General features: G+C 33.1%; 1 protein-coding gene across 3 annotated transcripts in view; it reads right to left on the reverse strand.

The window, feature by feature from the left end:
* The window catches only part of CCDC91 (coiled-coil domain containing 91), a 361,761-nt gene that overhangs the window by 297,733 nt on the left and 38,339 nt on the right, over nucleotides 1–25,689 (reverse strand). For all 3 annotated transcript variants that reach the window (XM_059402736.1, XM_059402735.1, XM_059402734.1), the window contains exon 2: nucleotides 1,090–1,132. In XM_059402736.1, the coding sequence (XP_059258719.1) occupies nucleotides 1,090–1,119 (30 nt within the window). In that variant the 5' untranslated portion in view covers nucleotides 1,120–1,132. The remainder of the gene's footprint in view (nucleotides 1–1,089; nucleotides 1,133–25,689) is intronic.

Below are 25,689 nucleotides of genomic sequence, written 5' to 3' on the forward strand. Positions count from 1 at the left end.
ACTAAGATGATATCTAAAACATCTATTATCCTCAAACTTTAAAAAATTTTAACAAAATTTTAAGTGTTAATTTCAGCAACAGAAGATTTAATCACCCAACAAAACCTAAAACATTTTAAAAAATGCAAAAAAAACCATACAAATCTGCCAAACATAAACCGGTGTCAGAAAAAATGCACAAAATAGGTATGTCCATATTGACAGACAATAAGAACCGAAAAGAAATGATCCTGTTGTTAAAAAACTCACACCATTTTTTCATAATAATCAGAATACTGAGTATATACTTAATACCTTGTTTCTCCTATTAATGTCATTAATTAAAGTCCTGGTTTTTAATCTCTTTTTATTTATTTATTTATTTTTTTTACCAAATGCCAAATTAGGTGAAACTCTTACTAAAAAGGAAAAAAAAAGTCGCAGAGCTCACTTGGTAGTTCCAGGACTTGAGCTCAGGCATCCTGACTCCTAATCCAGAGATTTTCCTGCAAGACTATACTGGCTCCATAAAAATAACTGGGTTACAAAATATTTCAATAAAATGAACACACACTGAAAAGGATTAAGGAAAAGACAGTGCTTCTTCAGCTAACAATTTCCACTTACAAAGCATCCAACTTAAACGTGAGAGAATAATCTAACACCACAAACTACTAATTAGCCCTATAAGCCACCAAAATGCTATGTAGTTAATACACTAAATCAACTCATTACAGGTGTAAACATGAAAACATGTGACAGATCTACAATACTCATCCTTCATCTCACAAGTATTTCCTAACAGACATGTATCTCAGCAAAATCATCAGCTGACAATTTTTAAGACTTCTTTAATGCTTCTACTAGCAGTACTTAATTAACTCAACTTAAGCCATTCCATGGGCATGACCATACATTCAGTAATAATTAGCTTTATCTCTCAAAAGAGATATATCTTCATTTTCCTTGATTTCATTTTTTATTCCAGTGTTACATTAAAAATGATCAAGAAATGATCATGAGTGCCAATGATAAGTAGTATATTTTCAAACTAATATACAGCAAAAAGTTAAAGCAATTACATAAGCAAAATAAGGTAATTGCACATACCTCAAAACCACCAAAATCATCATCATCCATTCTTCAAGTGCACCTGAAAAATATCAGAAGACATTGAAACAAGCCCACACACAGAGTCATTTATGTCAAAACATTTTTCTGACTTAAATGTATATATATTTTGACTTGTAAATTAAAACTATTTCATTTGAGATTTTTTAAAAATCTACTTTTTGTAACTATATGGGTATGCAGTTTTTAATGCAAAAAGACTGGAGGTTTTTTGGCAAAATTAGCCATTCAGGCAAAATTAGCAATTTCTGTGACTTTTTCAGCAACCATGTATTTTGCCATTTTGTGTTGAGACGCCAGGAGTGGAAAAATATTCTTTTACATTTTAATTTGCTTTTCCCAAATTGGCGCTAGGGCTCAATTCAATAATGCTTCCTGCTTTTTGCATCTATTCCTCAGTTGTCTGGCAACATCAGCACAAACTCCAGCTAAGAACAGGACTGTGGTGAATTTTTGGAAATCTGTCCCCCACCACAAAGGTTCTTCCCTCGGTTTCATGGCCGAGGTTGATTTAGATTTTCAAAATTGATCAGCATTTTTGAGCTCTGGCCACAACTTCTGGAGCATTTTGATATGTGTATTTTTAGCTGAAACTGCTTTGCACTTTTGGAAAAATGTGGAGCAAGTTACTAGGCTGATCAAGATAAATCAAGTCATGTATTCATGGGAGAACAGGGAAGAGAAAAACACAAGTGAATATCCTGAATTCCTCTTTTTAAGATAAACTACGTAAGAGAGAGACAAGCAGTAAGATAATACATGCTTTACTTTGTACTTAATGTGTATCATTAAAATGGAAGGAGAAAACCATGAGTACCAGGACTTTAAAAAGAAGAAAAAGAAAAAGCTTTTATCTAACAAATGATTTAAAAAAAAAAAAAAAAAAAGGAAGAAGAAGAAAAAGAAACCTGGAAAAGTAAAACAAGTAATAGATGGTATACAATAAATGAAAAATAAATTCACAATAAATTGTGAATCAGTAGCCACAAGTAAATACTCTGGTCAATAATAACTGGTTTCCATTTTTATCTTTCAAAAGCGAATGTATCCAAATTATTAATTATAGTTTCTTTGACTCACTAATACAAGATGGACTTGGTTACAGAAAAACAACCTTCTCCAAATTCTAAGAAAAAAACAGCTAAACAAATTAAACCATGTTAAGCAATAATTCTAAAAGCATTTTCTAAGGCACTTTGCCTTGAGTGATGAAGCAGTAGTCATCTATAGTGAGGTTTTACCTTGTCAATGAAATTAATATTAATGCCTTGAAAAATAAAACTCAAAAATAGTCAAAGAAAAATAAACAGTGAAACACAATCTCAAGGATTGTTTTGTTTCAATAGACAAAGAAAATTTATTTTCACAGAAACTCAAGTCGGTAATGAGACTAAAAGGAATATATGGAGGCAGAAGAACATTATAAAAAGGAAGGACATTAAATTAACCCAAATGAGACACCACTATTGTCACCATTACCTACGATTTAATAGTTTGGAGAAAAAATTTTAAAAGATGTATTTCTCAAAAGAATCAAAGCTAAGCAAGTCATCCACATACAACACTTAAAATATATAAACCAGACTCTCAGAAACTTTTGATGGTGGTTAGTTTGAAATGGAATTCACATTAATTCTGTTGCAAGCAAATAGAAATCTGTATGTGATTATACATTTTTCATGAAGAAATTATAAAGTAAGAGTGATATGGATGCTGAGAACGAACCAACTCAAACTATAAACACTAAGTTTGTGTTTTCCACATGTATTCCATGAATCTCAGGAGACAATTAAAAAATATTTTTAGCATCTACAACACTGTATCCAAAGAATACAGTTTCAAGAGAATTTCTAGAGTAATGCTTCTAGGTGTTTCTGTAAATCACATCCCAATAAATTATTTGGAAGGTGCCAGAAATCTTGAAAACAAAAATAAAGAGCCATGTTTAACAATCACCTCAGCTTGTTTGCCTATGGTAAGGAACCAAATACCATCACTTTCCTAAGTACTGATTTAACTCTACAAAATCATACATCAGTGGTCACTGATGTTTTCCATATCCCAGCAACCTTTACATATTAAAAGGACGATGACAGTTTTCCTCTACTTTATTTTCAAAGAACTACTAACAGATTTTAAAAGATAGATGTGTCTTGAATTTCTTAAAATATAATAATTAGAGAAATATTTATTATTTTAACACATTAACATTTTCCAAATATTTTAGTTTCAAATCCTGCAAGTTTCTGGTTTCTTATGAACATTACAAAGAACAGGAGAAAGTAAAATTAGCAGCATTGATTTGTACAAATCAACTTCACTAAATACAAAAATTAAAAATTCGTTTTTAAAAGTAAATACTACAAGTGGGGATTTCAAGTGGGGACTCCTTTATAGAGTTAGCTAACTCCAGCACATTTAAAACATTATTTTATCTAAAATGCATTTATAACTTTTTAGAATATTTGTAGCACTTAACATATACCCCATTAAACTACAAATATAATACAGAAACACCAATATACCTGTCACGAGCCTGGCTAAAAAATTGGAATATCATGTAGTTCATTCTCTGTTAGGTCTGTTATAATAGAGCTCAGATATCTCCCACCTAAAGCGCTTCATGATGTGCCCACTAGATATATCGCCATGGCACACATGGCGGGGCGGGGGGGAGGATTAGGTTATCTACACTGAAAGATATCACAATATCTAGTTTAATAATTCTCAGACTTCTTTATATGTGAATTTGATCTCTTCTGTTGCACCACTGTATTAATTCTCTCTTTTATTATTCCCAGTATTTAATACATTGCTGATATTTTATAAGAAAAACATATACACAACACTTATTGTAACAAATTTTTATTAGGCAATTCTATAGAAGAGAACACTCAAGATCCTCAAGGAGTTATGGTCTGGGGAGGCAGAGGTGGAAGAGTATAAGAAAATCATGCAAATGTTAAGAATATGAGCTATAAAGTAGCCTTAAGAAAGAAGAAAAAATGTCCAGGTGGGAGGAAAGATTTTTAGATGGTGATATATCTAGTGGGCACATCATGAATCACTTCAGGTGGGAGATATCTGAGCTCTATTATAACAGACCTAACAGAGAATTTTAAATTACACATTAAAAACATGAATTTATTAAAGTCTTTTCCACAAAGTCTTTTCCTAAAAGATAGCAAAGATTTGTTTTGATTGTTTGCTTCTGCATAAACACAGTGTCAGAGAGAATGTGAAATAAGAAAACTGAAGAAAAGTTTAAAAGCAAATATAAGGAAGATGGATCAAAAACTGTCAATGAGGAAAATAAGAATCAATCACATTTACATCAAAGCATCTACAAAGCATACAAAAAATGCATGACAATGAAAAGTGGATAAAGGTGAGACTCAAAATAAGAGTGGCAGATGTATCCCAAAATCCTCTTCCAGAATCTACACAACAGAACAACTTATAGTTCTTTATCATAGAAGAAGACTGAAGGTTTATTCCCTAGACAGGATAAAGCCAAGGGTCCAGATTAGAAGACACTGAGACTGCTGAACTAAAAGTTCTCTTAAATATTGAGACCCATTCTCCCAATCCTCTTTGATCACTTGTCAACAGAACTGCCAGAAGCTATGCCTAAGTTTTTAGTCGTGATCTTAGAAGATTCTTCTCTGGGGCAGTTGGGTGGCTCAGTCAGTTAAGCAACCTGCTCTTGAGTTCATGATCTCAGGGTCGTGGGATAGAGCCCTGTGTCAGGCTCCACACTCAGTAGGGAGTCTGCTTCCAGATTCTCTCTCTTCTTCTGCCCCTCCCCACACTTGCTCTCTCTTTGTCTCTAAAACAAATAAATATTTTTTTTAAAAATAAGAATAAGATTCTTCTCTTGTGAATCTAATCAACCCATGAAAAAGGACCTCATGAGAGACTCCTCAAAAAAACCAAACCAAAACAAACAAACAAAAATACAGTTCACTCAGATAATATTACTTTGACAAATCCTACCTACATACAGAGAATTTCCAATTTGTTCCTGGTTTTCAATAAGAGGATGACTAGGATAAAGGCTAAAAGAAAAGACTATCAGGTCAGGTTGCCTTGATTCAAATTCTAGTTCTGTCATTTAACTGTGTTACACTGTGCAGATTACTTCAACACTGTGTACCTCAGTTTCCTCATCTGTCACACAGTGATACTAATACTACTACTACTAATAATAATAATAGTAACTAGCTCCTAAAGTCCTTATGAAGATTAAATAAGTTAAAATAGATGAAGCACTTAAAACAGTGTCTGGTACATTCTAAGTATTATATAAATGTTCATACTTCATTAGTAGTACTCCATTCTTACATATGACCACATGGCCAAGGCCAAGGCCAAGTCCAACAGAAGATATGAAGAATGTATTTAATATAAAAAACAAGAAACCAAGCTGGAAGGAAGGAAGAAAGGAAGGAAGGGAGAAAGAGGTGGAAGGAAGGGAGAAAGAGGTAGAAGAAATAGAAACTACACAAGAAAATTTTCAAAAAAATTAAAAACTATAACTAGTACTTCTAGAGAGTTAACAATAGAAGATAGTACATCCATGAAATAAGAACAGGAAACTCTAATTTGAGGGTGGGTGGGGAATGAGAGAGGGGTGTGTACCAAGATTAAGGGATTAAAACTAAAAATGATTTCAGAAGTGAAAAAATTGCAGGTAAATAATAAAGCTGAGGAGTATAAAGAAAACGAACATCAGAGTAAATACCTAAGAAAATTAAAAGATCCTGTACAGAATATGCAATATCTAATATTAGGAATTCTAGAAAAATGAAACAGAAAACAAAAGGGAAGAAATCATCAAAAAAATAATTCAAGAAAATTTTCTAAACCTAAAAGTATAATTTTCAAATTTAATCCAGGAAAACAGAAGAATAAACCCGCACTGAAGCACAGTAGAGACAAAAAGAAGATCCCACAAGCCCTCGAAGAGATAAAATCGTTTTCATACAAAGGACAAAGGACATAATGACATTCGACTTCACAGCAGCATTACTGGAAGGCAAAAAAAAAAAAAAAAGGAAAAATGTTTGTAAAATGTTGAGGAAAATGATTAACACAAAGAATTCTAAAATGAACCAAACCAACAAATAACTAATTTGTGGGAAGACTAAAGTCATATTCATACTGCAAAGCCTCAAAAAAAAATTATTTGCCATTCTTTCTTAAAAAGCTATGGAGGGGTACCTGGGTAGCACAGTCAATTAAGCATCCAACTCTTGGTTCAGCTCAGGTTATGATCTCAAGATCATGAGATCAAGTCCCCTGTGGGGCTCTCCACTCAGCACAGAGTCTGCTTATGTCTCTCTCTCCCTCTCCTTCAACTCCTCCCCCAACATGCATGCACACAATCTCTTTCTCTCAAATAAGTAAATCTTTAAAACAAACAAACAAAAACAAAACAAAACAAAAAGCTATGCAGTGAACCAAGGGAATAAGACAAGACACACAAGGAAGAAATGGGATTAGAAAATAGGTACCCTAACTCAAGTGAAAAGCAAAGGGAATTCTCCCAGAATAATGGTAAAGTGAGTTCCCAAGCTATTTATATAGCAAGGATAAGGAGCAACCCACCTAAATTTGCACAGATCAGAAAGTTCCTGGAAAAGTATTCAAGCAAATCAAATTAATAGACTGTCTCATGTGTTTTACCGTACAGGAGAGTAATGTTAAACAACTGGGTGGAAATTCAGAGATTAAAACATCAACTAAATGAAAACAGAGAGAAAATGGTATGTGAGACAGGAAAATACAGGAAATACAGTACTGTATTTCTTATCTGTGAGTACAATTTACATAACAGTAATAATGAACAAATACTGGCACCAAAATTATAATAAAACCATATTGGGAAGTTAAAAGAAATAAGATAAAGTATGTGGTATGGGTGGTTGAAGGGGTGGTAAAAGAGAGCTAAAGCTTCATCTTCCATATTGGAAAGCTGATGGGTATGAAACCGAAAAATCAAGCAGCAGCCATAACACACGTTAGGGATGCACTGGTAAACACTAAAAGAATCAACTATATGTGCTAAACATCTTGCATCTAAAAAACAAGACATAGAGGGCTAGAAAAGAAGGGCAAGGATATGAGATGGCTGTGTTTCATAACAGGTAATTTACAACTTTAAACTCTGAGCATATATAATTAATTCTTTAAAGACAGTATTAAAAAAATCATGGCAAAATGAACCAACCATCTATTCTTTCTATCAAAATACTTGGGGGGAAAAAAAACCCTCAAGGAAAGAAAGTTTTTTTTTTTTTAAACAAAACTAACTATAAACAGAAGCTTAAATATTTTAAATTAATATTTAACCAGTGAAAAAATTAAATTTTTTCATGTTAGTCTTCTTTATGACATTTATTAACATTTATTACAAGTTTATACAAAATGTAAAAGTGTGTCTCAAACACCTAAAGTTTAAAGTTCCTAAAAATGGAACTAAATGAAAAAAAATCTAAGAAAAAAGAAATTTAGGTAACTGACTTCAAAAAGTACAATTTCCAGAGATCATCCAGATTATTCTATCAGCCCAAAGTGTCTTAACATTGTCCACTTAGCACTTAATTCAATCTCTATTCCATGTGAAAAACTACTGGCTAACCAGCATCCTCATAATCCCAATATTTTTTTCATTTGATCCTGTTTCATGCCATGTTTTTTTTTTTTTCCTGACTGTCCTGGGCAAACATAAATTGGTAAAAGGAACCAGAACAAAGGAAGTACACACACACACACACACACACAGAGACAACACCCCTTAGTCAAAGTTAAAAATGAAAAGTCACCAAGACTCAACTAATTTGAAGAGTCTAATCATATAAGATCAGAATTTCCGGCTTATCTAGTCAAGGAAATTATTTCTTTTCCCTAATTTCACATAAGCTCTTCCAAGATAGTGCAGAGACCGTTTCTTTTACCTACTTTTAACTCTCTGGCACCTTCGCCAGAGGAGCACATAGTAGGGTCTCAAAGAATACTTTTGAATCAGTGCCTTTGGAATAAATCACTAAATGAAAGCAAAGGAGTTGCTAATAGCTCCCACATGACTTCCCTTCCCTTTTACTTCTCTAAGAAAAACATGTTGGAACTTGAGTAGTAGAGGATCGAGTTGCTAGCACTAAAACAGAGCTTCCCATATTAAGGCCTACATCTTAAAAAATCTTATATTGCTACACTCCTCTGTCTTAAGTATCCAACTATTATTAGCGCTATCAATAATCTTGAAACGTCCCCCATGAAGCTGAATCACAAAATTACTGCTACACTATCAATACTAGTGCCAATAGTAAAATGTCACAAGTTAAAAAAATAACTGAGGTATATATTCAGTTCCTGAAAAATATTCTATTCATAAATGATCAGATGGGAAGACATCCCAACCACTAGTAATTCTAGTAACTAAATATTGTCTTTTATATAATTTTCATCTGTACTATCAATTAAGTTTTTGTTTTTGCCAGCCATCATTCAGAAAATTTATACATCCCAGCTGATAACAAGAAACAAAATTGCACAGCACTTTTACATTACATTCTCCAAACCCTTACCTGTTTCCCAGCCTCTTTGGTTACTTCTACCTCCTCCAACTCCTCATAGCAATCCTTCCTCCAACTGATGGATGGATGTCTGATCCTGTCTCATTATCCTGTCCTTCAAAGACTGCATTTAGTCATGATCTTGATGCTCTGCCCAAACTTTGCAAAATTAACCACCTCGCTACATTCAGTTACATATTTATAAGCAAATAATAAATACTGTTATATGGCCAACCTACTGTCAACCCAAAATTTTCAGTATATCAATTATACTCTTCCTACCCACAAAATCTTGACCCTCAATGTTAGGGGTTAGGTATATCACCTCATCTCACATTTTAAAAGAGGACAAGGCCACCTCTGGATAGAAACAAGATTTAAGAAATACTACAGTCTCAGGGTAGCTGGGTGGCTCAGTGGGTTAAGTCTCTGCCTTTGGCTCAGGTAATGATCTCAGGGTCCTGAGATGGAGCCCTGCATCAAACTCTCCGCTCAGCGGGGAGCCTGCTTCCCCATCTCTCTCTGCCTGCCTCTCTGCTAATTGTGATCTCCGTCAAGTAAATTAAAAACAAATCTTTTTAAAAAAAGAAAAAAAGAAAGAAATACTACAGTCTCTTTCTCTTTCTTCTTTACTTTCCTCCAAGAGAAAAATGGTAGTGAGAGCAGGACATCCATAGGTTCTCTATTGGGTGAGATTAATGTATGAAAGTCAACATGCATACACAATATCAGCTCATTGAGTTCCTCACTGGGAACTGTGTGCATAAACATATTATCCCTCTAGTGCAACTCCCATGAGAGAAGCTCATCAGAGAAAAACTTCATTTTCTTAGCATGAAGACATGTTTTTTAGCCTGCAACTGGATGAATAAACTTAATTCAGAAGAGAACTTGTAGAAGACCTCATTGCCACCTCAATCCAAACCACATTTACACTAAACTTTTAACAATAAAAGCACTTTTCTGATTCCTATTACTTGGTTCCATTTCTCAATCGATTCAGATCTGGAGTGGTACAAGGCAAATGACAATGTCTCCCAGAAACAATCAACAATATCCAATTACCTGTCTTCTGCCAAGAATTTAAGAGAATTCGCTATAAAATTCATGTTTCCCATCTTCAATAGGATTCACAGTGCTGCCTATCACGCCTATTTTTTCTCTCAATAAGCCACTTTCTCTAATTCTCTAGCAACTATTTCAAAGATTCTCAATGCTCCTCAAACAACCAACCTTCCCATTCCTTTCTGTAACCAAAGCATATAACCAAGCCTCCTGCTAAAACAGAAGGCATTTTAAGAAAGTCCCTTAATGTCTTTCTACCAAAACTGTAGTTACCAGCACCTGTACCAAACTATTCCAGCTTATTCTGCTCACACAGAAAGATGAATCCCTCTACATTCTTAAAGCTAATTTCTTCATCTGTGTTCTGAGACTTGGTTCTCTCAATTGTGTTTTCTCTTAAATATTTAACTTCCTCCGCTTATTTGACTCCTCCCAAAACACTGAAACATGCTCCAGGTCCTACATCTTTGGAAATGAAACAAAACAAAAACAAAAGCAACACCCCTCTCAACTACAAATTCTTCTCCAACCACAGCCCCCTCCTTTTCACAGCTCAACTTCATAAATGCTCTTTCTTACAGCCCATGCCTGTAACCAATTATCTCCTTTTCACTAAATGCAAAAAGACACTTTCAATTCCTTGTCTTATTTGAACACTAACAGCATTTGACCAGTCTTTCCTTCTCAAAACACCCTACCCCCATTACAAGACAACCATACTTCTTTTCCCTCTTTCTTCCAATTTTTCTGGCTACTTCTTCTCAATCTCCCTTGCAGGCCTTTCTACCTACACTTTAAATGATGGTTCTCCTAATTAAACACTCCAACCTACCCCTTCTTGTTATCTCAATTCAAACCCACTCCCTGGACTACCTCATTCACTCCGTTGGACTCAACCACAAATACAAGCTAAGAAATCTCTAGTTAAGATCCACCTCCTGAACTCCAGACCCACACAAACAACAGACAATTGATTAGTCTTTTTTCCAGTCTATAAAGCACCTCAAATTCAATACAAGCAAAACTGACCTCAAGATCTCCCCCCGCAACCCCGAGAATACCTTCACTCAGTGACTGCTACTACCATCTACAAAACAGCTGCCCAAGACAAAATCCTGGAGTCATCTTTGGCTCCTTTGTTCTCTCACTTCATACAACCAATCACCAAATCCTAAGTCCTAAGTACCTCTAGAATTCATCCATTCCCATTCCCAGTATCTTCACTCTAGATAAAGCCACCATAGTGTTTCATCTGGTTTAGACCATCACCTACAAAACAGTTGTTTCCAGTTTGCTCCTTTTCTACTCCATTCTCCAGTCTGCTACCCAAATGGTCCTTTTAAAATACTCACCTAGTTAAAATCTTTCAGTGACTCCTCATCACTTTAGAGATGAAGTCAAAATTCTTAGAATGAATTAATGAACTTCTATAACCTGATTTCTGGTACCATCCTCAACTCTAACACATCCATATCCTGCAATCATGTAAGAGTGTGTATTTTAACCATGGGACTTGGGTCAAATCACCACTTCTCTCTCAACTTCAGTGTCCTCATATGTAAAATGAACACAATGATTAGATAACTTCCAAGATACTGCATTGTAAAAGCCTCTAAAAATACTATTCTATGACTAAAACCAAATTCCTTTTTTCTTCATAAAGAACTTTCTACTTTCTATTCTGAGTCTGTCATTTTTCAATAATTATTATCATGTTTTAATTCCTCTAAAATGCAGAAATTAGATGTCACCTTATATTCTTTGCTTTCCACCATGGCCAAGTAAATCCTATTTTATTTTCCCCACTCTTTATTTCCTTTCTCTTCTGGTGATCATCTTTCTGATTCAGGTATTTATTGCTATTTCTTAAAAATTACCAGAACTTACTTGTCATCCTTCTCCCCAATCCATTTATCATACTGGACAACTTTTTCTAAAACAAGTGCATTTTAAGCTCTAAGACTATTATCATGAAAGTCTCAACTTCAAAGCTTTCAAACTGAGAATGAAAAATCCATGGTCAATGAGACATGAACTTTGGAGCCTCATATGTAAGCAAAGTAAGCATAAAGACAAAGTTGTGAACTGCACTTGCACTGATCATTAAAAGCAAAAATAAGTCCTATAAAACACCTACAATTACATCAAAATATTAAGGCAGAAAAGGGCATACTATACAACAAAAATACAGGAAAAAAGTTATACAACAACATAGTAAAAACAGTGTTGCCATTATCAGGTGCAGAAGATCACAAATTTAATATTCTCCCCAATAAAGACAGTGTTTTATTTCTTTCATGGTTTTATATGTTCTCATTTATGTTTCTTCTGTTTACAGTGAAATCTCATTTATCTGGATAAATATATCTAATAATCACATCTACCTAGAATATGTTATTCTGATACAATAACCACAAAACTATTTTGGGTAGACAAGAGTGAAATTGTAAACTTAGTGTCTCAGTGCTCAAATATGTTATTCACAAATAGCTTTGCTCACTTTTGTATTAGACCTTATTAGAGGTCCCCAGTGCCTCCCTGACTATATCTATAACTCCCCCTGACTTACTCTGTTCTAGCTACATGGCCTCCCTGTCATATCCCTGTTTCAAGAAATCTGGCTGTTATTATTATTATTATTATTATTTTGTTTCTAATAAAATCAGCTTATGGAAACCCACCACCAAGCATAAAACTAAAGATCTTAACCATAAATTACATGCAAACCCTCCCTAGGGCACAATCCTCCATTCATTTTTCATCATTCCCTTGCTTTCAAAAATAGTTTCATTTTATCTTTATCTACTAAGGAAAAGCACACTACTTCTAATCTGGCTATTTTTAAAGGGTGTCCCATGACATATAAATTAGGGAGACCTAAGTTTTTTGCATATTATGTCATTAATATTATTTCAGCTATCATTCCTTTTTTTACTATATAATATACCACAGTTTATTCAGTCACTTTCTTGTCAGTAGATATTTGAGTGTCTATTTTGTTATTGAGAGCAGAGCTGCTACGAACATTTTCCAACACATTTACTTTTGTATATATACAGTATTTCTCTTGGGTATATGCCTACAAGTAAAATCCCTGGGTTATAAAGTTTGTCTATATTTAGCTTTGCGGGATAATGAAAAACTATTTTCCAAATGGTTGCAGAAATTGTATTTGTTGAAGCAGTATGTAAGAATACTGTGAATCTGCATCCTTTCCAACACTTGGTTTTAAATGGTATCCCACTGTGTATCTAATTTGATCTCTCCAATTATTAATGAAGCTGAAATCTCTTCAAATGATTATTAACCATATATAATTTGTGAAATACCAATTTCTAGTTTTTTAATTTTTGCCTGTGCCTTTTGATTTATGCAATTTAAAAAATATTCTTCATATTAATCATTGTCAGCTTTGCATATTGCAAATATCCTCTATTTTAGAACTTATTTTTCATATCCTTTAAGGTAACTTCTAATGAACAAAATATTTTAGTATGTTAACTGTATTTATCTATTCCATTATAATTTAGCCAAGTTTAGTCTTATTTGTTAAATACTTTCTTATCCCTAGGTCTAAAAGATATATACTTGTATTTTCCAAAAAGTTAATATTTTATTTTTGACATTTAAGTACTTAACCAATCTGCAATTTAACTTTTGTATACAGCAGGTGCAGAGATTCTATTTTTCTTTTGAAAATTTCATTTATTAAATAGTAACTTCTTTCCTCATTAATCTGATATGCCATCTTTACCATATACCAAAGCTCCTCAAATGTGTGGACTGGTTTCTGGCTGTAGGATTATTTCAGTAGACATAAAGTCTTTATGATATTGAGCCATTTGCCCATAAACATGGTCTATCTTATGACTCAAATTAGAATGAGTCTTTTTTTAATGCCTATTAATAGAGTGTTAAAATTTTCCCTAAAGAAGTCTTACATCTCTCCTGCTATATTATTGCTAATGATATCCTACAATACAATTTAATGTCTTCTTTTAAAGTATGTTTACTAGCTGTTTGTCACTATTTTATAACAACACAATTAACTTCCGTATATTAGTCTATCTATATATGGCTATTCATCTTTGCCAAACTCTTCTATCTAATAATTTACCTATATTCTTTTGATTTTATATGTAAATGATCATATTGCCTCCAGATAATACTTTTATTTCTTCCTTTCCAATTCTAATACCTCTAATTCCTTTTTTTTTCCTTAAAGCATTGATAATGTCCTCCAATACAATGCTAAGTACAGGAAGCAATACAGTGATTGTATTTTCCAAAGATGGTAACAAAAATATCTCCCAACTCACATATTCTTCTAAGACTGTATCACCGATACTTCTCCCAATGATGTGTAGAGTCTCTGTCCTCTTCCCTTGAATCTCTGTAGATCATTATATAACTTCCACAACCAATACACCACACCAGAATTAACACTGTATAACTTCCCCATATAGGTCATAAAACGGCACTGCATTTCTCCCTTGTGCTCTAGTACTCCTTGCTCTTAAACCCAGTTGCCATGATGTGAAAAAGGCCAAACACACCATTTGGAGAGACCACTTAGAGAAGCCACATGTAAATTTTCCAAATTATTGCCTAATTTAGTTCCCAGAGTACCAACTAAAATCAAATCACCAGATAGATGAACATACTTCCAGATGATTCCAGCCCCTAGCCATCAAGTCTAATGCTGAAGTCATACTACTGATATATTATAAAGGGTGGACTAGTAACAAACCTTCTTATTCTGCACTGTACAAGTTTCTTTCAGAATCTATTAGTTGTTTTGTCCTTAAGTTTGAGATGATTTCTTATGTAACAGTGATAACTACAATGGGGGTTATAACAGCCATGCCTACATCATTCCTGTTTTTAAAGGAAATGTTTTTAATATTTCCCCACTTTAAAAGATATCTGCTAATGACTGTTTTTCTTAATTGTCCCAACAGATTAAAGAATTTTCCTCTTTTCCTAATTATTAAGCATTCTTACCATGAATTACATTGATTATTAAATGCTTTTTTGTATTTATTAAAATTATCATGATTTTTCTCTTTTAATCTATTAATGTCATCATTTACATTCATGGATCATATAATAGTAAAACATTCTTGTACACCTGAAATAAACCAAATGTGGTAAAAGTGTATGCCTTCTTTCATAAAGTTGGTTTCAATGGGTTATTACCTTACTTGAGATTTCTACATCTACATTCATGAGGGATATATATCTGTAATTTTCATTTCTCGTAATGTCTTCATCTGTTTGAGGTGTATCATGGTTATGTGGGGCTTTCAGAACTAGCTGGTACAACATCCCTCCTTTTCTATTAATTAAAAGACATTGCAATAGACTGGAATAATCTATTCCTTAAAATTTTGGTAGAAATTTGCTTAGCAAACATCTGGGCTGTTGCTTTCTTTGTGGGACGATTCAATTTCTTATAATTATAGGATGATTCAGACTTTTAATTTCTCCCTCAATTTTTGTAAGTAATATTTTTCTAGAAATGTGACTATTCTGTTTTAAAAAATAGTTGGCACAGAGTTGCTAACAGTATTGTCATTATCTTTTTTATTGTGGTAAACATAACATTTATTATCTTAACCATTAAGTGTACAGTTCAGTGGTATTAAGTACATTCATACTGCTGTGCAATCATCACTATCCATCTTCAGAACTCTTTTCATCTCACAAAACTGAAACTCTAAACCATTAAACAAATCCCCATTCCCCTCTCCTCCGGTCCCTGACAGCCATTCCTCTACTTTGCCTCTATAGGTTTGACTCCTCTAAGTGTATCACATAAGTGGAATAATACAGTATTTGCCCTTTTTTGACTGCTTATTTCACATAGCATCACGACCTCAAAGTTTTTCTGTTTTGTTGCACATGTTAGAAATTCCTTTTTTTTTTTCTTGAGAGGAAGAGAGAGAGAGAGCAAGCGTGAGAGCGCATGTGGGGGAGGTGAGGGTAGAGGGAGAAGGAGAGAGAATCTTAAGCACGCTACACAACCACCCTAGAGCACAATACAAAACTCGATCTCACAAACCTGAGATCATGACCTGAGCTGAAATCAAAACTCAGACATTTAACCAACCAGACACTCTGTTACTACTTTCTTTTTAAGGCTGAATAGTCTATTGAATACCACAATTTGCTTACCCATTCATCTTTCTATAGGTATTTGGATTGCTTTCAGGTTTTACTTATCATGAAAAGTATTGCTATTAGTATTAGTGTACAAATATCTCTTCAAGAACCTGTTTTTCATTCTTTTGGGTATATCCCCTGAAGAGGAATTGCTGGATCATCTGGCAATTCTAGTTTTACTATTGAGGAACTGCTATACTGTTTTACACAATAGCTGTGCCATTTTGCATTCCCAGTAACAGCACAAAAGGGTTCCAATTTCTATACATCCTCATCAACACTTGGTATTTTTTTTTCAATAATAGCTATCTTATTGAACATGAGGTAGTACCTCGTTGTTTTGATTTTCATTAATAGTTAATGATGTTGACCTTATTTTCATATGCTCATTTGTGTATCTTCTTTGAAAAAATTTTTTGAAAAATTTCTATTTGAAATTCTTCTTTGAATTTCTTTGAAATTCTTTGAAAAATTTTCTTTGAAAATTTGAAAAAACTTTTTGAAAAAATTTCTTTGAAAAAATTTCTATTCAAGTTCTTTACCAATTTTTTAATCTGCTGGTTTGTTTTCAGTTGTTGCATTTTAGGAGTTCTGTATATATTCTGGATTTTAATCCTTTATTTGCAAATAGTTCCTCCCATTTTGTGGGTTATCTTTGATAGTTTATATCCTTCATGCACGAACTTTTTCCATCAAGACTAATTTGTCTATTTTTTTTTCTTTCATTGCCTGTGCTTTTAGAGTCACATCCAAGATACCATAGTTAAATCTAATGTCAAAGTTTTGCTCAATGTTTTCTTTTAAAAGTTTTATAGTTTTAGATCTCATTTGGATCATTACGAATTATTTTTTGTATACGGTATTAGTAAAGAGTCCAACTTCATTCTGCTGCATGTGGATATCAACTTTTTCCGGCACTATTTGTTGAAAATACTATCTTTTGCTCATCCAATGGCCTTGGCACCCCTACCAAAAAATCACTTCACCAAATATGAGAGGGTTTATTTCTGGGTTCTCCCTTCTAGTTCATGAATCAATACATGTCTTTCTGCCAATACCACACTGTTTTGATTGCTTAGTTTGTAGTAAGTTTTAAAATTAGAAAGTGTTCGTCATCTAGCTTTGTTCTTTTTTCCAGGTCCATTTTGGCTATTCAAGGTCCCTCAAGATTCCATATGAATTTTAGGATGGGTTTTTATATTCTGAAAAAAAAAATCATTGTGATTTTGATGGGGATTGCATTAAATGCAGATCACTTAGGTTAGTATTGAAATCTTAACAATCTTAAGTCTTACAATCCATGGACATGGGATTCCTTTCCATTTATTTATGTCATCTTTCTTTCAGGAATGTTTTATAGTTTTCATCGTACAAGTCTTTCACCTCCTTAGTTAACCCCTGAGTATTTTATTCTTTTTTATGCTACTATAAATGGAATTGTTTTCTTAATTTCCTTTTCAGATTGTTCATTGTTACTATATAGAAAGGCAACTGGTTTTGTGTGTTGACTCTGAATACAGCTACTTAGCTAAATTTATTTATTAATTCCAACAGTTTTTTGTGTGTAATTTCAGGATTTTCTAAGTTTCATTATCATCAGTGAACAAGACAATTTTACCTCTTCATTTCTGATTTAGATAGCTTTTATTTCTCAATATCTTTTAAATCTCTGATTTAACTGTAGTTATGTGTCTTTTTTATTCTATATATACTACGTTCTATATATGTCCACAGAATGTACTATTTAGATCCATATTCTTCTGGGTTTTTGTTTTGTTTTTGCTTCACCTATTAATAATCACAAGTGAGTTAAAATTTCTAACTATTATAGTAGAGGTACCACTTTCTCCTTACATTTCCATCCATTTTTTGCTTTATATTTGATGCTTAACATTCTTTATGAATTTAACTTTTTATCCTTATAAAATGATCAAGTCCTAAAATGACTTTTTAAGTTGACTTTGGCTAATATTAATACAGGTAGCCAGTTGTTTTTTTTTTTTTTTAAGCTTTAAGACTTTGCATTAACTATCCTTTCTACCTAGAATACTCTTTCCTCAGATAGCTGCTTGAGTTTCTTACTTCCACCAAGTCTTTGCTCAAATATCATTTCCATTGTAACTACCCAATTATAAATAAAACCTTCCCCTCAGTATTCCTAATTCTTCCTTCCCTACACAGCACTTACCATTTAACATACTTTATTTATCTATTTCTTGATTTTATGATTATTGTTTTTCTCCCTGACACACACAAAATATAACCTCACAAGAACAAGCAGTTACCAGTTTTGGTCATTAATGTATCTCCAACACCTAGAAGTGACTGGCATAGAGGTTATACTCTATTCTTGTTAAATGAGTAAAACTCTTTTTTTTTTTTTTTAATGAATAAAACTCTCAACCTCAAAGATTATCAGGGAAATACAAATTTTAAAACAATGAAATTCTACTACCACTTTATACCCACTGAATACACACAAAAAATTAAAAGTAGGTAATAACAATCCAAATGTTTATCATGAAGACCTCCACTAGGTACCCAAAAGAAAGACATGGTAAAAGCTCCATGTGCATATGAAAAAAATGTATATTCTGAAACTACTGGGTATAGCAGTCTACAAATGTCACTAGGTCACGCTGATTGAAGTGCTGTTCAGGGCACCTGGGGGACTCACTCAGCTAAGCATCTGACTCCTGGTTCAGTTCAGGTCATGATCTCAGAGTTGTGAGATCAAGCCCTGCATAGGGCTCCACACTGAGCATGGAGCCTGCTTAAGATTCTCTCCCTCCCCCTCTGCCCCTCCCACCAAAAAGAGTACTGTTCACTATTGTGAATATGCCTTTTTGTCCTCACAGTCACTTTTTCCTTCATATATTTTGAAGCTCTGTTATTAGGTGCATATATATTTAAGATTTAAGGTTTAAAGGAAACTCTATGCAGATTCCTGAAGTTAGTTCCCTGCAACTCCCTCTCCAATACCCTGTCTGCAAATTTCAAATGCCTCATGATTCCCTAAACTCCAATCTCTGTTTCCACTACCCATCAAAATCACAATTCCCTAGCTAGTTTCCAATTCCTTAGGTCAGGGAAAGTGTACTCAGGTAAAAAGCTAGGGAGAATATGAAGTTAACTTACTGTTTTGTTTTCTATTTCTCAAGGATCACAGTCCTGTGCTGTATCTTATTGAATGCTTGAAAATAGTTGTTTCATATATCTTGTCCAGTATCATAGTCATTTATAACAAGATGGTAATCTAAACTGTATTATTCCATCATAGCCAAATCTAGAAGGTTCTTGGTTTACTTTTTTATTTCTATTGTTCAGTCCATTTTCCTATTTTTTAGTCTATTTTCCTATTAAGTTAAATTATAACAATATGTATTTGGCCTGTGTATGTACACACACACACACACACACACACACAGATACATATGCATACAAAGAGAGACAAAGAATATTTTTTTTTAAATGTGGTAAAATGTTAACATTAGGGAAATCTGGATGAAGAATATACAGGAATTATTTGGACTGCATATAACTTTTCCATACAGCTTCAAGTATTTCAAAAAACAAACAAACAAAAAAGAAATACAATGCCATGTGAAAAGGTACAGACTGGGAGAAAATATCTACAAACCACATATCTGCTGACAAAGGACTCAGGTCCATATAATGAACTCTCAAAACTCAATTGTTAAAAAAAAAATCCAAACAACCTAATTAGAAAATGGATAATATAGATAAACATTCCACCAAAGAGGATATACAAAGAGAAATAACAACTAAGCAAATTAAAAAACATTCAACATTTCACTAGGTATTAGCATAATGCAAATTAAGAAAACCATGAGATATTGCTATACAACTATTACAACAGCTAATATAAAAAGCAGTGAGAGGGGAAAAAAAAAAAAGGAGTGAGAGGCACCTACATGAGTCAGTTGGTTAAGTATCTGACTCTTGATCTCAGTTTAGGTCTTGATCTCAGCGTCTTGAGATCAAGCTCTGTGTTGGGCTCCACACTGGGAGCTCCCCACCCTACAAAAAAGTAAAAGAAAAAAAAAAGCAGTGACAATACCAAATGTTGGCAAGAATACAGAGAAACTGGATCTTTCAAACAATGATGGCACAAATGTACAATGGTACAGATAACTCTGGAAAACATATTTGTTAGTTACTTTAAAAACTGAACATATACTTACCACAAGATCTAGGAATAAGATCTTCTGGGCATTTTTCCCAAAGAAAGGAAAACTTATATATCCACACAAAAATCTGTACATGACTGGACACGGCTTTATTTTTAATATCCAAAAACTGGAAACAATAAAAATGCCCTAAAATAAGTAGATATTAAACAAACTGTGCCACATCCACACCACTGAAGCATTAGCATTAAAAGGAGAAAAAAAGAGCACTACTGAAACAACTAGTTGAATGGATGTCAAGGGCATCCTTGACATGAGTAAAAAAAAAAAAAAATTAAAAAGCTAAACTAAAAAGGTCACATGTGGTATGATTCCATTTATATAACATTGTCAGAATAACAAAATTATAAATATGGAGAAGAAATGAATGGTGTCTAGAGGTTAGGGGGTGGAGGGGAGGGAGTAGGACTGACTATAAAAGGGTAGCACAAGGGAGATCCTACTGATGATGGAACAGTTCTCTATTTTGATGAGGGAATGGTGATACGAATCTACAGGTGGGATAAAATGACACAGAATTATAGACACACATTCTGTGACTCTCAGTTTTCCTGTTTATATTACCCTGTACTTGCATAAAATATAACCATTTGGGAACTGGAGGAAAAGTAAGCAGAACTTCTCTGTTAATAAATCTACAATTATTTCAAAATAAAGTTTTTCTTTTATTTCTACATATATTCAAAAAGTTAAAGTATGAACTTTGTTAAAACTTAAATGTGTCATTTTTAAAATGTTTTGACTTACACTGCATTTTACCTTTGAATTGGTTTGCCAATTTTATCATGTATCTGCCTTACTTTCATACTGTATTAATTCTGAATGTTTTAAAAACATTAACATCAATGACCTGAAGAAAAAGAGGTATGTCCATCATTTTGTAGCGTCAATACAACTTATCTCAGTCTTTTTTACAAACGGTGCCACAAATTATTAGACAAGCAAGCAAAAAAAGAAAAAGAAAAAAAAAACAAAGAAGTCAAGAGACAAATCAACAAAACTAGGCCAAGAGATGATCCAAATGATAGGAACATTTAAAAAAAAAAAAAAAGAAAGAAAGAAAGAAAGAAAGAAAAATTAACTGTGGTTAATCTAAGAGTATAATGTAAAGGTAGAAAACATGCAAAAGTAGATATCAACAGATATATGGAAACCATCAAAAATAAAAGTAAAATGGAAATGCTGATAATGAAAACCACAGTACCAGAGAAGAAACTTCCTTTTGGACTTATCAAACTGCACAGAGTAGAAGAAAAAAATCAGTAAACTTAAAAATAAATCAAAAGACTACCTAAATTTAAATACATACAAACAGACCCTGAGGAAAAGAAAAAAAAACTATGGCTGGTCATGAGCTACAAAACAGTATCAGAGGGTCTATAATATTTGTAATTAAAATCTTAGAAAGAGAAGCCAAAGAGAATGAGACAAAAAAATATCTGAAAAGATGATGGCTGAAAAATTTTCAAAATCAGTTAAAGACAACAAACACAAATCAAGAAAATTCAGACCACCAATGTCAGATAAATACAAAGGGCACAAACTCTCATAAAACCTAAGGTGAGGTAAGCTACACTACAAACACCTAAAAACAATAAAGCATATGAGAGATTTGGAAAGATCTCTCAAAATAAGATGAAGGAGGAAGAGCAAATTCTATTTCTTTTTCTGCTCTTTATTCCTCATACCTTCATTCAGATTCAAAGAGTTTGTAAAGATTTCAATCATCACATAATAATATACAATGCCTAAGCTATTAATAGAATTGGCTGTCTGAATCTATAACAATACTGTGACTTAAAGAAAGGATGAAACTATCCTAATTACTTCCAAAGACCCAAAGTTTTTCTCGTAGTAAGAAATAATGGTACATGAAACCAAAGATTTCTCATTAATAAATCAAGAAAAACTTTAACTTTTGGAGTAAGATATTGATTTAAAAAATGCCCAGTCAGTTCCAAATTTAAACAGCCTGCAAATGCCTAAAGACTAATTTTTAAATGTTTAATCACAAACAAAATCTATATACATTAATTTTTAATATGAGTATTTAAGTTGGATTTATAGCATTTAAGCCATATTTTTCTCCAGAATTTGTCAGAACAATATAAAAACAATTCATTATACTCTCCCCTATAGTATTTTCATTTTATCCTATTCCATCCCAGTACTTAAATACATACATATATATTTAAATTATACATGAGACTATAAATTATTTTTTCATATATTACATCATAAATACAGTTCACTCATTAATGGCTTAATAATTACACTCTTCATAACTGTATTAATATCTGCATAATATTCCATCAACATAACAATTTAACCATTCTCCTTTCCAAAAGAATATAATAATTAATACCACTACATGCAATTTTTAAAATTCTTTCATATATATAAATACATAAATGCATGATTTTAACTTTAATGCATAGATATGATCATACTACCATGAAACTTGTTTTTAATTCTTCTTACTTTGCAGACATGATTCCCAACCTCACATACCTCTCCCTTCCTCCTACCCCCCATGTTAGCTCCACCCATCACCCACCCAAATGGTCCAAGTTAACAACCTACTATGTACCTAATCATATCTCTATTCTCATATAACATATGTACTCTCATTTTCACATCTACATATATAACGGTACTGTCACTACATTTTTTAATATAAAATATCATGCATTTTTTCAACCTTATTTTTCTCACTTAATAATATCCAAATTCCGGGGCGCCTGGGTGGCTCAGTGGGTTAAGCCTCTGCCTTCGGCTCAGGTCATGATCTCGGGGTCCTGGGATTGAGCCCCGCATTGGGCTCTCTGCTTAGCAGGGAGCCTGCTTCCTCCTCTCTCTCTACCTGCTTCTCTGCCTACCTGTTATCTCTCTGTCAAATAAATAAATAAAACCTTTAAAAAAATCCAAATTCCCCACAAATAATATCCAAATGGAAATCCCTCGTGTATCTGTTTCCCTCTTACTGTTACTAAGCTTTCATCCTGTAGATGCATAATAGATACATACTTATTCAACCATTCCTCCACTGACAGGCATATACTTCGTTTCCAAATTTTTGACAATACAAATGCTTGTACAGAAACCTATAGGTATGTAGGTATGTTTCTATGGGCCAGATTTTTTTTAAATGTGATTGCTACATCAATCAGTATATAGGTGTGTCTTTGTTTTTGTTTTTAATTTTAACCAGTGTCAGATATTCTTCCAAAAAGGCTCCATTAATCCACATTTCTACCAGCAAAGTACAAAAATAACTTTTCCTTTAGGTCTTTGCCAGCAAAAAATTACTGTTGGTCCTTTCCTTTTTCTTTCTTCCCCCACCCCTGCTACCCCCTGGAAATAAACGGCAGGATCTGAAAGAGGCAATTTGATAGACACAGTAATATTATATCTGTACTTTAATTTGCCTTCTTCTATTCATGAGTTTCAACATCTTTGTACATGTTTTTACCCACTTGAATTTGCTTCCTCATACCTTTTGCTTACGGCTCTTAAATTGCTTGCTATATGCTCCCTTTTTGTCAATATCTAAGTTGTTATTTCAAATAACAGATCAACTTCGGCCGTCCTCTGAATTGCAAATGTCTTCACCAAACCCACTGTTTATATAGTGTATTTTTTCATTCAGAAGTTAGGTTTCATACAAATATATCTTTTTGTAGGTTTACAGTGGTGGTAAAGGTCTCCTTCACCGCAAGAATGCACATGTCCTCTCCTACATTTAAAGAATTTTTACTAAGTCCTTCCATGTGGAATTTATTTTTGTATATCATGTAAGATAAAGATCCAACTTTATTTATCCCAAATGGATAGCCAAATATGCCAGAACTATTTGCTAAATAATACATACACATTAATCTGAACTGAATTTTCATATATAACCTTCTTGTATGTATGGTGATCTATTTCAAGATCCTCTACTTTGCTTCCCCTACTTAATTAATTTCAAAGATTTTTTTGTTATTATTCATTAAATATCCTTCTCTTGGCCATTATCATATCCCCAGCAGCAAGTCCAATGGCTGACATACTGTAAATGCTCAATAATTATTTCCTATATGAGTGAATAAACCTAGGATAGAGTAATCACATTATAAAACCCTTAACTAAATCATATCTGCAAAAACCTTTTTCCAAATAAGGTAACATTTACAGATTCCAGGGATTAGGAACTGTTACCTTTGGAGGACATTTTTCTGCCTACCACAATGTAAAAAAAAATACATTTATATATACATGTAACATATGTATATATAATGCATATATATACATGTGTTTTATATATATATAAACAAACTGGAAGAGACTAGCATAACTATTACTCAGAGTTACAGGAAAAATCAAAGAAAATAAGTCAATCACTAATAACACAGTAATACACAAATAAATACACAAATAAAACTACAAATAAATACACAAAAAGAACTACTAATTTTCAATTCATTATAAAATTCCACAGTTGTATATACTTTTACCTACTGTTTTTCTATTAAAGTTTTCAGAAACCATACCTACTATATTCAAATGAAAGTGACTAAAGGGAGATAAATGTTCAGTTTTGTAAAAGAAGTGCAGCTGTGAATAATTTTCTAGTAAAATGTATCATCAGGGACGCCTGAGTGGCTCAGTCAGTTAAGCATCTGCCTTTGGCTCAGGTCATGATCCCATGGTCCTGGGATGGAGTCGCTTACAGGGCTCCCTGCTCAGCGGGGAGTCTGCTGGTCCCCCTGCTTGTGGTCCCTCTCTCTCTCTGACAAATAAATAAATGAAATATTTTTAAAAAATTAAATGTATCGGGACGCTTGGGTGGCTCAGTTGGTTAAGTGGCTGCCTTCAGCTCGGGTCATGATTCCGGGTCTTGGGATCAAGCCCCGCATCGGACTCCCTGCTTGGCAGAGTCTGCTCTCTCTCTCCCTCTGCCTGCCGCTCTGGTTACTTGTGCTCTCTCTCTCTTTCTTTCTCAAATAAATAAATAAAATCTTAAAAAAATAAAATGTATCATCATTTTTATACTTACACAAAAATAAAAAGTATTAAGTATTGAAAACTACTTAACTGCAAAAACATTATACATATTATATACCTACATTATACATGAAAGTGTATTTTTCAACAAACTGGGGAAAAATTCTATAATGCAAGTAAGTCCTAACCATTTCCATAAATCAGATTTTCACATTTTATGTGGTCCTAAATTGGGGCTCACCTGTATTTTATAGGTTTTAAAGATACTCTAGTTACTAAGAACGGTTTTCATATTTCACCACATGGCCAATTTTAAGGTAACAGGGACTACACATCATTTTACATAATCTGAGCCATGTTTTAATATAGTATATAAACTTTCATGTGAACTGTTTTGAGTACAGCAGTCTCAGCTTTTTGGTTTTTCTACTTCATATGAAAAAATCATACTTCAAGATAAAAATAGTAGATATTAAAATAATTTATAAAATAAAATAATTCAAGCCAAGAAAGATTAAATGGAAGAGAGAAAAGGCAAATTATAATACAACAGTGACATTAAGCTCATAAATATA

The sequence above is a fragment of the Mustela nigripes genome, chromosome 6 (genome assembly GCF_022355385.1).
Source record: "Mustela nigripes isolate SB6536 chromosome 6, MUSNIG.SB6536, whole genome shotgun sequence".
Lineage (NCBI taxonomy): Eukaryota > Metazoa > Chordata > Mammalia > Carnivora > Mustelidae > Mustela > Mustela nigripes.